The sequence below is a fragment of the Apteryx rowi genome, unplaced genomic scaffold (genome assembly GCF_003343035.1).
Source record: "Apteryx rowi isolate R43461 unplaced genomic scaffold, aptRow1 scaffold_160, whole genome shotgun sequence".
Classification (NCBI taxonomy): domain Eukaryota; kingdom Metazoa; phylum Chordata; class Aves; order Apterygiformes; family Apterygidae; genus Apteryx; species Apteryx rowi.
The window spans coordinates 165691-180657 of NW_020447864.1; the positions used below are offsets into that span (position 1 = coordinate 165691).

General features: G+C 41.5%; 1 protein-coding gene across 3 annotated transcripts in view; it reads right to left on the reverse strand.

Annotated features, from left to right (window-relative positions):
• The window catches only part of DAAM2 (dishevelled associated activator of morphogenesis 2), a 122018-nt gene that overhangs the window by 32718 nt on the left and 74333 nt on the right, over positions 1–14967 (reverse strand). For 2 of the 3 annotated variants that reach the window (XM_026059847.1, XM_026059846.1), the window contains exons 12-14: positions 14539–14723; positions 13242–13559; positions 5696–5803 (exon numbers count right to left, since the gene is read on the reverse strand). In XM_026059847.1, coding sequence (XP_025915632.1) covers positions 5696–5803; positions 13242–13559; positions 14539–14723 — 611 coding nt within the window. Of the gene's footprint in view, positions 1–2766; positions 2800–5695; positions 5804–13241; positions 13560–14538; positions 14724–14967 lie in introns of all 3 variants that reach the window. The other variant, XM_026059845.1, reaches the window with a different exon arrangement.

Consider the following 14967-nt stretch of genomic DNA (forward strand, 5'->3'; position numbering starts at 1 on the left):
GTCTTTTAACATTTCTTTCAAGGGAAGCAGAGGTGATGACACAAGGTGATAATCCTGGATAACAGATCTCTAGTTTCCAGTTCCCTTTTCTCTGTTGGTAACAGGACAGTTTTTTCCCAGCTAGCTGTAGCTGTAACCACTTCAGAATGCCTTTCCATGACATCCATATTGTCATATCTAGAGATTTTGGCAGAATCAGTATACTCTAGCTTTGAATGCATCCATCAAATTAACAATGTGACTTCTTTCTTGGGACCTAAGAGCAAGCATACCGGGTCAGACCAAGAGGTCCATCTACCCCAGTATCCTGTCTCTAAGAGCAGCCAATGGGAATGGGGTAAGACCATAGCAAGCACCCAGTGGTGCTTCCAGAGTTTACTCCCAGGACCCAAGGTTCCGCAGCTCAGGACTTACATACATCAGCTTCTGATTTAAGTTACTAATTGCTAATATGAAGTTTTTGAAGGGTTTACTACTCTCCTGATTCATTCACTTCAAGAGATTTTGACACTCGTATATTTGACAGTTAAATGTAAATCCCAGAGATTCACACTGTTACTTCTCATTTAATTTCTTGGTACCTTTACCTACGATGAGCCTATGTTGTTCCTGGATATACAAAGGATTTATACAGCCATGCATAAATGTGCTGCAGTGAGCCACCACCAAAACTAAGTGTCATTTATAAACAAGTACAGTGCACCAGCTGAAGACACATACACACACACACACACACTACAGTAATGCTGGATGTACCCAAAGTACATCTTTTTTCTGTCAGAAAAAGATTGGCAGAAAAAGATTGGCAGAAAAAGATTGTAACGCTACTGGATACATCAAATAGTGCTTCCAAGGTGGAGGGTCATGGAAGGAAAAATGGGGCATTTGGCAAGTTTACGAGTTCTGAGATAGTAACTAACAAAAATGGAGAGCAGTGCACCCCCAGAACATATTATCTGACATGCAGAGATGTCAAAGTTTTCCTGAGTTTCCTCAGTTTGTGGGGAGGAGGGAAGAAGAACAGGAAGACAGACAGCTGTTGAGAAATGAGAGGCAAAAAGCTTTTGGTTGGTCTGTGCTTTGCTTCTGGGTTAGAAGCTTTACTGTACCTCACTAGCTAACGCTTGCAGACAAACACACCTGGTAAGCATTACCCAGCACCCATCCCAAGGAAAAAAACAAATTGCTTCAGGGATTGGCTGTGCTCTGTATGCGTGTTCAGATGGCCTCCCCTAAAGCCATACAGCAGTCCCAACCCCCAAACTTCAATACAGATGAATACCTGAACTATTCAGACACAGCCCACTCCTTGGTCATAACTGGGCCAGTCCAATCTAAAAATATATTCTCTTCTATTCATACTGAGGAGAGAGATATTTATAGATACTTTGGGTCGTGTGTAAGCAAAAGCAGATGAAGCCTCAGGTTTTACCAAAGCCAGATTGCAAGTTTAGTTGAAGGAAAACAGATTGCACATGGACTATCTGCATTTTCTTAGACATAGAAGAAAAGGAGTGAGGGGGCAGCAGTGATCAGTTTTTGTCAGCTAGGCCAAGCACACAAGAATAGTTGGAGCTGTTTTCAACCTAGCAGACAAAGTCCCTAAGTCCTATCCCATAATTTCTATTAACTTTTCATGTGGGACAACATTTTGTTTTGTTTTTTGAAGAGAAGATTTAATATATTAATTACAAATTCAAAAATCATCAAAAAAATTCTCTGTTGATGACTAAAGATGTGGAACATGTTCCTTATACTGCAGCTCTGTTTCAAATATAGTTTAGTTTTGGTGAACTGCAGAACATATGATCTGGTACTGCTGTAGCACACTAGGTTCCAGTAATTATCAATACTTTAGGGAACTATTTCTACTACACAGACTTGATTCATGGTGTGTCCTATCATGATGAAAACCAATAAATGGCCCAGAGCCATCTATTAGCTTTCCCCAGTGGTAGAGGTTCTGACCAGACTTTCCAACTGCAGTTACCTGAGCAGTCATGGTGAGGACTACTATCTTCCAGACTCACCAGAGACACTTGTGTTGACACCTGAACAATCTCCTTTCAAGAGCCTTACTCCTCCCAGAAGCGTCTCCCACAGTGAATAAGGTGAGAGGCAGCCAGTTTGAAGACGTTTAGGCAGTCTGATGTCTCTACTTCATTTAACCACCACCTCAGTCTTTCACTGAACTTTCTAAGGGTTTTGGCAGTTCTAAATGAAGTAGACTTCCCTCCAGCCTAACCCTTCTACTTCTTAGCTGACACAAACCCTTCCTCCCAACCTTCTACAGGAAGAAAGTTTTTCTTTATCAGGAGGTTTGTGGCTAGTGAACATATCTGGAGACTTCAATCCTGTGCAAAGCAGAGGCACCACAGATGGGAACAGTGGGAATGAAGGCTGCCTTACAGCTCCATTTGTTCTCAACTAGAGAGAGYATTACTATAGTTAAGGAAGAGTTCACATTTGCATTCTGCTCCGTTCCTGGTCTTTTTGCTCAGGATCATCAAAAGGGGACTACAGAGACACCAGCAGAAACTAGAATGAGACAAACAGCTAAGTGAAAGAATGGGAACTGCTCCTTCCTATCACAGAGCTAATACAACTAAAGGAATCATTTTCTGTCACCTTCCCCACCCAGAAAGCAGAGGTGCAGGGGCATATGAAAGACTGGCATGAGAGGAGCCCATGGCACCGCAATGGCATGGTAAGTGATTCATCTTCCACGCACTGCGAGAAGATCAGGAGGCAGACAATGATACTCACCTGCTTGCAGGAGGAAGGGTTAGTTAGCAGGTCCTATGCAGGCAGCAGCCGCAAATAACAAAGAAGGAAACATGCCAAAATCAGTCACAGAGAAAAAGATACCAAGTTCAACAAGGCAGTTGAATTTAGAAACACACTGTATTCTAAGAGAATAAAATGCTTAGCAGGTAATACTGGACCAGATGGTTTAAAGGTATTTCAGCATTTCTTTGCATATTTTAAGCCAGCAGGTGTTGGGAAATTAGAGTTTTAGATCTCTTTCTTTCTGAAATGAAAACAACTCAGTCTCCAAATCATACATCTCCTCCGTCTTGAAACATTGACTAGGATGATGCTTAAATACTTTTACAAATCTAGTCCAGAGCCTTATTGAAAGAATTGCCAAGGTTAAAAATTGAGGGTCAGTTCTCCTCTCCTGATGCACAGGCACAGTTTACCATTAATACTAACAATTTGTTTCAATAGCACATTATGCTGTTGAACAACTTTTAGCCAAGTATCTCAAAAGCACTCAGTAACCACTAAACAAGCCTCACAGCATGACTGGGTGACAGACATCAACTATTTCATAACATATTCCATACTACAGGAAAACACCAGATATACTGCATCAAGAGGTCAATATTATACAGTCAGATGGTAGCAAAGTCAAAAGACAAGTGTGAGAACTTTTAGTCCAGCATTCTGTACACTAAACAATTCTGCTTCCCCTCATAACCACGAAAAAAAGATACATGGGGCTTGAGAGAGGAGAACAGACCCTTTGTCATTAAAAAAATGAAGAAGAAGAAAGAAAAGAAGTTGTTTAATATAAATGAAACTGGAAAAAATATGAAGAACATGTTAATAGCAGCAAAGAAAGAAATCTCTTCATCTGCACTCTTTCTACATTTCAGATGCAAAAGAGCAGGGCTTTTCTTTGACATTTTTCTTTACAAGACATTTGGATGAAGTTTAAAAGTCACAAACCCAGAGTAAACACATTCTTGGCCAGAGTGGAGTATTTTCAAAAAATAAAAGAGAAGAAAAGACTAAGTGTGAACCAACTGGAAAAGTCCTGATAGGATTTTGATTCAAAAGCAATTTTATTTGCCTCGCCTTTGAAAAAGTGAAAATTGATGAGGATTTGTTGATTGGAATCCAGTTTGCATTGGGGTGAGTATGGATGAAAAAGAAAATATCACTTAAAATAATAAGAATGGAATATCTGAGGAAAAAAGAATAGGGGTGTAAAAGTGAAATGAAAGCTGGAATGGCATCAATACACCTAAGTATAAAAAAAATAAGAGTAGCTTACATAAGTGATAATCTAGTGTCTGGAGCCACTGTCATAAAGTATTTTTAATAAGGATGTAAAAGGGCTGTTCTGATACCCGCAGAGGTCACTCTGAGATGATGGCTCCATTCCAATGGGAAGGGGTTAGGGTCAGGTTAGTTTACAGTTGAATAGGCCAAACTGCTTTTCAGTGGTTGGTAATGCAGCCATAAATATTATGTTTCTAACTGAGACCTGGCAGATCAGGATAGCTTAGGTTTTGGATTTTGAGGCCAAAAGGAGGCAAGGCTTTAGAAGGTCATTTCTAGTGTGAAAGCCTGCAATGTTTGCACCCAAAATGCTATGTGTTGACACAAAAACACTGCACTGGAATGGTACCTTGATGCTGCTAAGGCTGCTCTTGCGTGCAGATGACAGAGCCTAGCTACTTGCATGATAACTGAGAGCTCACTACTACATCTATGCTGGTGGCACAATGCCTAAATCCAATCTTGTACAGCAGTGAAGTTTCATGTGCCTTTCTTCCTCATTATGAACTAAATTCTTGTTTCAGTGAATGAGATTCAACAGGAAGAGAAAGAGAGGGACGCACTGAAACAGCAACAGCTCTTTGCAAGAGCAGAATGAGAAGTAAAATCCCATCATGCAGTGGGTAACATCACATTCTTCACAGTTCAAGTTGGGATGCTTATCTAGATAGCTCCGAGCTAGTAAATCAGAAGAGTTATTCATTATGTTTATTAAATTAATCATTAGATGGAAAAAATGACAGAGAGAAAGAGAGAGAGCGAAAGAAGGGAGCAGATGGAAAAGTCCAAAGACAAGGGTTTCATTTATTAATTCTAAGGTACTGAGTAGGTTAATCATAACAACAATGAAGTAATCATCATTATAAGGTTTAATCATAATGGCTGTTTATGGCAATCATATCCAAGTCTTTTCCTAAAACACCAGAGCAATAATCTGATTCTGCAGAGTGGTAAAGATTGAATTTCTCCAAACATATTTCAAATGCAAAGGAAAGCTGGGGGAGTTCAGAGAGTGTAAGTACAGTCCCTCTCCTGCTAAATCTCATTCAGTGGAGACAGACAGATTGAAGGTGACTTGCTTTCCAAGAAAAAGAGGAGGAGAAAGAGACATTCTAATAAATGACTGCTTTTAAAGTATGTTGTTTGTGTTATAATCTGTAATTCGGACAGTTTCTGTCACCTAGCTACTTGGGTCAAGAGGCTGTTTAGGAAAAAAGAGACAAAGCAAAAGATAGCTGATTAAGTCACCTTGCTCAGTACTCAGGCAACTATAGACTTTGTCCTTAGTTGAATGGGAGAAATAGAAAGACAGTTATCAAGCATGAACATAAAGTTCAGGAGCTTTTGGAAGCCAGTGGCTGCTGAGGTCAAACTGAGCATCACCTGTTGAGGGCTGTTGTCTCTGACAGCTGTCCATTAGTATTAAGTATGTTGATAACAGAAGGTTACATTCTGCCCAGTAAGTCCTTCCCACCTCTTTCAGTCTTGTGATTTTTTGAACAGTGACAGAGCAGCAAACAATGCAGCCTGACTGCGGGTGGCAAGGACCCAGGTCACTGTGATGTGTGCCATCCTCCTTCAGAAATTCAAGGAAAACAAGGTATGGAAAAGAGTCCACCCCTACCTGGTGTCTCTGATATGCTGAGAACATCTTTTCAAAATCTTCTAGATCCAGCACCTTGAATGCCTTTAAATCATCAATCTCATTCCAGATTGTGCCATGGATCCTCTCCTGAAAGAAAAGGTCATATTTTAATGAGATACAGCATAGCAAAAACTTCTAGCTAAGCACATCCAAACCCATTTGGACAGATCACACTCTGCTATCCACTTGATACATTCCTATACATTGCTGCTGTCATTTTAGAAGGTACATTTTATTTCTAAGGTCAAAGGAGAAAAAATAGGGTCTTTTTTTTAAAACATACTGAGTATTTTGTATTTTTCATCACAGCAAGCCTCTGATGAAAGGTCACATTCCAAGATTAGCAGACCTCATCTCAATAACCATGATCCCACAGTATGTTTCCTTTCAAGAGTGGCCATCTGTCTAACACAATGATTGTGGTCATGCTGAAAGAAGGGTTACCATCCCGAGGAAAAAACTTAGGAAGGGCACTGATGCATGACAAACTCCAGACACAAGTCTTACCACCTGCAAATTTTGCCAGGTTCTGGTGTAAACCCAAAGGGTATGTTGTTTCTATTCTGCCTGCCTATGAAAGCAGTTTAAGATTTTTTTTTTTTTTTAATTTCCAAGGCTCTGAGTCTAATTGTTTCCTAATATGTGATCTCCATTGTCCACGAGTCCTTTTTCAACTCAAACAGATACAAAATATACCCAGATCTATTAAAGAGCACCATCAACACTAACAGCAAAAATTCACAACCTTTGTGACACAGTATGTGAATGTTGGGAAATCCTAGCTGTCTGGCAGATAGATGACTAGTAGGGCCGGAAGAAACATCACACTTGGAAGATACAGACCTATCCTTCAACCTTGCTCTCCACCAACCCTGGACCAATTATGTTCTCACAGTACATCAACTAGCTAATCAGCAGGCATCCTCAACTAGGAAAAGGATTTGGGATCTCCTGCTCTTGCTCAACACAGTTGCCCTTGTCAGCAAAGAGGACACAATGACAGAAATACCTTCTTCCCACTGACTGTTAAGGTGCGTGTGGTATGGGACAAGCTTTGGGCAATCTACCCATTCAGAAATGGAAAAGTTGCTCTTCAGAGCTGACACCACTACCTTCCAGTACATTTAGTTAATGAAGTACATTTAGTGTACTTTATTAATGGGAAAAATAATAAAGGTGTTGACTAAAAGGAAAAGGAATGGACAGAAGAAATTGTAAAGAGACCTGAGCAAACCCTGGAGATCAAGAGCCAGCAGAGCACAGATGCAGAAAAAGCCAGGAACAGCAAGTGATGGCAAAGAAACCCTCAAACTGGCTCCAGCCTCTGAAGTACCTGACTTGCACCTATGAAGCAAAGCGTGTTAACACTTCATTATTGGAACTAATTAGGAACAGGCTCCACTTCCCATACACAGTCATCAAAGGAATGAGAGAAATGTGCTAAGCCACAAGGCTCAAGGAGCAAGGAAAAACACTTGATGGGAGGATGAAATGAGGGGGAAATAAAGGTGTGAAGTGTTCTGGAGGAAATTCCTGGCAGGGCAGACACTGTGAAGGAAAACCAACACCCTCCCTCCAGGTGCAGCCTGTGAATGCCCAAGGACAGGGAGGGAGGGGTGTCTGACTAAAATTGCTGCAGTGCTGTTTACAATGAAAGCATATACTGAATGGGAACAGCACCCATCCTCAAACAGGCTCACCAGTATAATTGTAACATGCCTTACAATCAGTGTGGCCCTGCTTTCCATAATAGGAAAACATTATGACCTTGTGACTATAACACAACAAATGAGTTTGGGAGGCTCACTTCAGCCAAAGGAATAGGAGGAACAGGAAAGTTAATTTTCATTTTATTCTATCCCTGGACTCTACTGCCAATCTCAGCCAGAAGTATCCAGGCAACGTGTTCATTCTCATTCGATTTCCAGGCCGACTTTATAAACTTCAAGTTATAAATCTTGAGGGCTGTATTCAAACTTCGGAGTGTTTCTCAGAGTTCCTCACTGTTTCAGATTGTCCCATCAAACATTGGGATAAAGAATATATTTTGGGGAAAGCTAGTGGACATGACTTCAGGAAGAGTCTTTAGTGTCATTAGTGGGAAAAAGCCCTGAGGCTGCCAAGAAGCTATATGCTGTGTTTGGAAAAAGGCTGAATGTGACTCAAGTGACAGCTACTCATATGAATGGCACTACTGGAGCAAGTCCAGCGGAGGGCTACAAAGATGATTAGGGGACTGGAGCATCTCTCCTATGAGGAAAGACTGAGAGAGCTGGGCCTGTTYRGCCTGGAGAAGAGAAGACTGAGAGGGGATCTTATCAATGTATACAAATATCTAAAGGGAGGGTGTCAAGAGGATGGAGCCAGACTCTTTTCAGTGGTGCCCAGCGACAGGACAAGAGGCAATGGGCACAAACTGGAACACTGGAAGTTCCATCTGAATATGAGGAAAAACTTCTTCATTGTGAGGGTGACAGAGCACTGGAACAGGCTGCCCAGAGAGGTTGTGGAGTCTTCTTCTCTGGTGATGTTCAAAACCCACCTGGACAAGATCCTCTAGGTCTAGGTGCTAGGTGCTCTAGGTGACCCTGCTTGAGCAGGGGAGTTGGACTAGCTGATCTCCAGAGGTCACTTCCAACCTCAACAATTCTGTGATTCTGTGAATCTTGCGGATGTACCTATTGGGCTGTAAATCTCTCATGTCAGCAAAATTTCCACATGAAGGTTAGGAACAGTGAGAATGTGTTACTGAACAGGCTCATCTCATTGGGTTGCAGAGGTGGCAGAACAGGCAATTCTGAGACTTGTAAAGGGAGCACAACAAGTAGCTCTCCTCAGTATCTTCCCAGAAAAACAACCCAAAGAAGTTAAAGTGATTCTTGTTTCAACTGGATTCACTTTAAGACCCTGGTAGAATCTGGTTCTGTATAAGCTGGTTTGTATGCTACATGAAGCAAGAAGACAAATTCCAAACCAGCACTCACTGCAACAGCACAAAGAAAACTTTCACCCAAGCTGCCCAATTTTAGTGCTGAAAAAACAAACCAGGTAATTCAGTCAAAGAAAAACCAAGGCAGGCACAGGTATAAGCAACTTTTGTTACACAGAACACTTGCAAAGAGGCTGTCCTTTCTATTCCTATCTTAAGCTCTGCCCTTGAAAACTTTCGTGTTACTGCCAGACAATTTCCTACACTGAGCTCTTGCTACTCAGTTAAGGATTAACTGGCTGATAGTTCCTTGTCATCAGCCAGAGAGACCAAGCATTTTAAGAGAAACAGACTTGCATAATGTGGTTGCTATGATAAATGATTCCCTCAGCACCATAGAAAATATTTATGGTCCCTAACTAACAATTTTAAAATAAAGTAAATTCTTTACTTCTTTCCTTTTTTCTTCCCCCTTAAAAAAAAAGGAGGTCATTTCATCTGTAGCATACTTTTCACCCCCTATTTATTTATTTATTTATACTACAAGTCTGCCAAGCTCTGTGGTTTCTCTGCTGTGCAAAGTTTTGGCCCCTTTTGAGAAATAAATCCCATGAACTACATTTCCCAGAGTCCTCCAGCAAAATGGTAGTATATACTGCTTGAGGAAACACCTCATTAGCCAGATTAAGTGTTTACCTGGCTTTTGCTCCATCCAACTAAGTTTTTGGTATGTTGCATATAACATTTTGCTCGCTGCAGCTGCTGCAATTATGTCATTCCACCTTTGTAAAGAAGCTAAATTTGCTGGGAGGCCTATCAAGATTAAAGAATGGCAGCGCTTCATGGAGCTAGAAATCACACCAGTTTGTTCTCTGCTACATCTATCAGGTGATTTATTTGCCCTGCAAGATAAATAAGGATACTCTTCAAGTCACCAAACTCCATCATGCCATAATAACCTCACAGTATGAGTGAAAAATTACAGTACTTTGGGAAGTCCTTTCACCGTCCTGCAAGTCCAGAGAAACTATAGAAACTACGAGTGTCTTATGAATACTGGTTCATATGAATACTGGTGCAGGCTATTCCCAAATATTTTTAAAATATTAACCATCAAAAAGTGAAACAGATTAAAATTTGATTTATCTCTCATTCCATTATCAATCTGAAAAAGATACATGAGCAGGGTGGATTTCTCAAATTTCTCTCTTGATATCAGATCCTTTTTCCTAGTTTAAGAAAACTTCACTTTGAGCAAAAATTGCATTTCTGGCACGTTTGTTAATTGAGACAGCTGTTTTATCTCACTGTAGGATTAGGCACCACCAAGGCTATTATGAGTAGCTTCACACTGAGATTTTGTAGAAATCATTCCACTAATTTTAAATCTCTGGCAGCAGCCCTGCATCATTGTCTGCAGTGATCCTTGGGCTACTTTTAGGAAAAAAGTTCCAGAATTCTCTATATCATTTTCTAAAGGAAATCAGAATCCTCACCAACAGAAACTGAAAAAATGCAGTCTCAAGATGAACATTTTCTGTTCACATGCCTTTTTTTTTTTCTTATTCCTATAGGGTATGTAGAACAAACATGTTTCTTCTGAGACTACCTCACACAGGTCTATTTAGGGCTGGCTAAAGCAAGACCCTTTTAGATCATTTACTGGAGTCATTACTAGTATCTGCCTGACTCTTAGTGGGATCCATCTCCTCCAGCCATGAGATAACAAAAACCACAGTTGAAGATTGACTTGATTTACTCTGATAAATATAAATATATTCATTTGAAGTTAATAAAGAGCTAATTATATGGCTCCATACTTCCAGAGTGCTTGAAACCATCATTTGGACTAATCATAAATATCTGGTCCCTGTTTGACTTTAGGTGTTGTGAAAAATCCAGGGTGGGAGAGTGACTCCACTTTCTGTCTAGAAACAAAGAAAGGAATCTTTCCAGGACATTACAGTGGTTACACTGCAATGTCTTTTTCTTAAAAAACAGAGATCCTTGGCAGCAGCGCTACTATAGTACTGTATGAATGGAATTCACAGACAATGCTGCAGTGCCCTATGAATGGATCTGTGGTGTGGAAGGCATTAGCCAGAACTCAAGTCAATCTATGCATCTAAATGGCTTTGCCGCTCACCATCAGCTCAGATCAAAGCTAATACAAAGTCTGTAATTCCCTGAGGAAATTAGCTGGTTGTTGGTTGTTTCCTTGTTAGAAGGACGAATACTTTCCAGTCAAGCCCTTTCCGACTTCCCTTTCTCGGTGGTGCCCATGGGAACTGTGGGCAATCTGTTATTGTCAACTGCTAAGAGTTAGAATATATTTGATCATTCTCATAACACCCAACAGATCAATCCTTTCTTTCCAAAGACAATACCAATACTGGGATAAAGGTGTCATATGAGTTGTCCTGCAGAACAGCCTTAGTTTCTCTATTGAGAAAATACAACACAGACAAATCCCTCTTGCCCAACCCCGTCCACACTTCTCTCAGGTTCTCTTAACATTCTCTGATTTGACTGGGGCTGGCTACACGGACAGAAAGTGGTTTGCGCCCATTTGGGCTAGCTCAGTTCTTACAACATCTTTACACTTATTTAATGAAGCTTAGAAGAGAGATCCAGCACTAACTGCTTTAAGAAGGATGGGCCAAACAATATGCAGAGATATCTAAGAGATGAATAAAAGGGCTATTTGACCTGGTTGCAGCCCAGAGCTGGATCACTGCACCTCACTATGGTGCATGGTGCAGACATGCTCCTGAACTCTCTGCTAACTGGTGCAGTCCTTAAAAAAAAAAATAATAATAATACACATACATGGTGTCAAATACATTTTTTTTTAATCAAAAAATTTTTTGAGGGAAAAACTTGTATTCATGTAAATTGGAAGTTAAGCACTGCCAAAACAGTGCAACAATACTAAACCATACTTCCAGGCCTCAGTGTCACACGCTTGAAAACTAGAGGTATGATGACTACTCCACACACACGCACTCCTTCCCAGCTGGTATGCTCATTGTGAGTCTTTATTAATTTGTGTATGGCTACTTTGACTGCTTCAGGATAAACATCACAGAAATGCTGCAATGTAAACAAAGCGTAAGATAAGGCCATTCAACCTACCCATGACTCTGCATTCAGAGAATTCAAACTCATGTATACAGAAAGAATGTACCCAGGAATGAAGCAGGGAATCTGGAGCACTGATGAAGATGGCCAAAACACATCGCCTCCTCCAGCAGCCAGAGAAATTAAATAATTCCATAACAAAGTGCACCCCAAAGAACAGGACAAGCCACCTTTGCAGTGTCTGCACCACAGCCTTTGCAGTTTTGCAGAGACCTTACTAGGTCAAAACACTGTCACTGACAACACTCCAAAAAGGAAAATCCCTCCCTCTTATGCCCCTTTTTCAACTATTTTGCCTTCCTCAAAACAACATCTTTTACCCCCTTCACCACCCAGGCCTTCAATTTTATTAGCACAGCTGCGTTCACTCCTAACCAGAGGGCAGGATAAGCCTACAGTTACTGTACACTAAACAGAAACACCTGTGACTCTATCTTTTTCATATACATTCATATACATACATATATTAGTTATTATTTCTTTTCTTCAGAGCACTAAGTCCCATGTTCTGAAAAGGAAAATAAATCCCCGTTCTTACATTCTCTCCCACACCCCCCACGTGGTCTTGACAGACAAGCACAGACAGTGCAGCAAATATTTCACTTCACTTTATTTTAAAGAAAAGGAGAGAGGGGGAGAGAGAATTCTTGTGGCATTCCAGAGGTCCCTGGACACTCATTCCAAATGCCTGACTTGGGCCCTGGGTGAGTTTCAGTCTAAAAGAGAATCTGGGTTTCTAGGCAGCCATCCAAACTCAACACAGACACTTTTTTTCTTTCTAAATCAGTTAAAAAAATTAAGACCAAAAGAGAAATGGAAGAAAAAAAAAAAAAAAAAAGAACGAGAGAGAAGTGGAGGGGCAGGAGAGGCGACTAAGGTAACAGAAAATGCATGCAACAGGAAGAATTCAAATCCTCCATTTTTATTGCCAATTTGGAGTTTTATTCGCAAGAGGCAGAGCAGTAACCTTGCAAGAGGGCAATTTCCCTTATGGCCACGAATGAATGGTGAGGAGAAACAGGCCGCCATCCCCTCCTCAACAATTGCTCCTGCCAGGGTAGAGGAGACTGGTTCGGGAGCTGTTTCTCACTGTGTTCTGCCCACATTGGCTCCAGCCTTCCTTTTCCTTGATGCACAAATGAGGGCAGCTCTGGCACACCAGCCCTGGCGATGTCTGCCTCTGGCTTACAGCATTTAGTCCCACTGCAGCTGTGCTGAACCAACAGTACACCCAGACCTACTGCAGATCAATCTAATCTGCACCTTGGTCAACATAGGAGATGTGCTGCACTGCTACAGAACTGGAGAAACTCCCTCAAAACAGTTACTGACTCCTACCGACCACTAAAAGCCACTAAATCACTGGCTTCTGTCACCTTGCACTTCACAGTGTCAGTCATCACTGGGCTACACTTGGCAAGTAAATTAATTGCTGAGAGCACCACAACTTCTTACCTCACTCAGTTTAGCCCAGTTGAAGGATTTCAGTGGGTGTGAAGGCTGTGGGATAGATTTCTTCTTCAGGCTGGTGCCACTGCTGCTGAAGGTGGTTGTTGGAGGGGGTGACATTCCCATGTTGAAGAAAGGTGGTGCTCCTGGTGGGGGAGGAGGCCCTCCTGGAGGAGGTGGTGGAGCAGGAGGAGGGGGACAGCTGGAGAAAGGCAGAGGGGGTGGCAGCGGGGGCAAATTTTCTGACATGAGAGAAGAGGACAAAGCTAATGGGCCACCAGGAGGGGGTGGCGGTGGCGGTGGGAAAGAAATGCTGCCACCTTGCTGGAAAATAAAAAGCACATAGAAAAAGAAAGCAAACAGTTTAAAAGGTACAATAACTCCATGTTGCCAGCTGATGTGATTTTATTACAAGTCTCAAAATATTTGGTGTTTTCTTTAAAACCTCCTGCACTGAAAGCCATGCAATAAAGGGAGGAATCTCAGCTTTCATTTAAGAGAAAGTTTCAAGCCCTTGAAGTTGTGGAGAAGAGCTTGAAAAAAGGAACCATAAATGGCTCAGAAAAACAGAAAGCTAGTAAAAGAAGCCAAAATGTATTATTTTCTCCTTATGTACAAAAAAAAAAGAGAAAAATTCAATCTTGTAAACTTTTGAACTCCTGGGTTTTGAAACTTAGGGTTTGAAATATTGAATACCTGTGATTAAGGCCCCAGTAACACAAAGTGGGAGAAGGGAGGAGGGAATGAATCCTGCTTTCTGAAGTGTCTAGCTACTCAGGGCTGTGTCCTGGTGAGTCAAGGCTGGGGCACACCACGAGGACAGAAGCAGCACCACGCAGGACAGCGCAGCTGCAAATGTCACTTCTGCAGAGCTTCAAGGCAGTGCAGACCCTCCTGAAGCAGGACATGGGTCCTGTTTCTCCAGTAAAATTTACTTTCATATCTGTGAGACTTCTCTCTATTCTACTAGAATAACAATCAGGGCCACCTATCACACCCACTCAGCAGTAAAAATTATGGCTAGAGGAGGACACATGTATCTCAGCAATTCTCAAATATCACAAAGCAGGGGCTGAGGAGAAGGAACGGGATAGCCCATTCCTGCATTATCCATTCTATACCACTCGCTCAAGTAATATGGTCTCTACCGAAAGTTTAAGAAGCTTCTAAGCATTTGCATTTGTGGCTGTCTCATCAGGCTCTCTTCTGTACAGGCCATAGAAAGATTTTCACTCATGTTTTTCTTCATCATTTGCTAGTTAGCAGGTTTTAAACAAGGATAGGAAGAATCCCAGTCTCATACCGAGAACTCATTAAGTTGAGCTACCAGGTCATTCATCTGGTCCCGGGTCTGGCGCAGCTCCAAGGATTCCTTCTGCAGCTTGTCCTTCATTTTGTTTAGTGTCTTCATCATTTCATCTTTCTCCTGGGTCTTTGTCTCACATTCCCGTTCCTTCTTCTCTAGCCTGCTCATCAGCTCTGCATGATCTAGGAGGAACAGGGAAATAGGGTTGATGAAACAAAGCTCATGAACAGTGCCCAAAGAGACATAAGTTACACTGGAGTAAAACTGACATAAATCTGTTGGTTCAACTGAGGGCATATAATGAGAACAGGGAAATGAAAATGGAGCCTAACTGTCTTGACAGTGATCTTCAGTGATCAAGACATTGAGACAGTGGTGCCTAAGGTTTACTTGGATTGTGAAATCACTTTGTGTGAGCATTGAGGG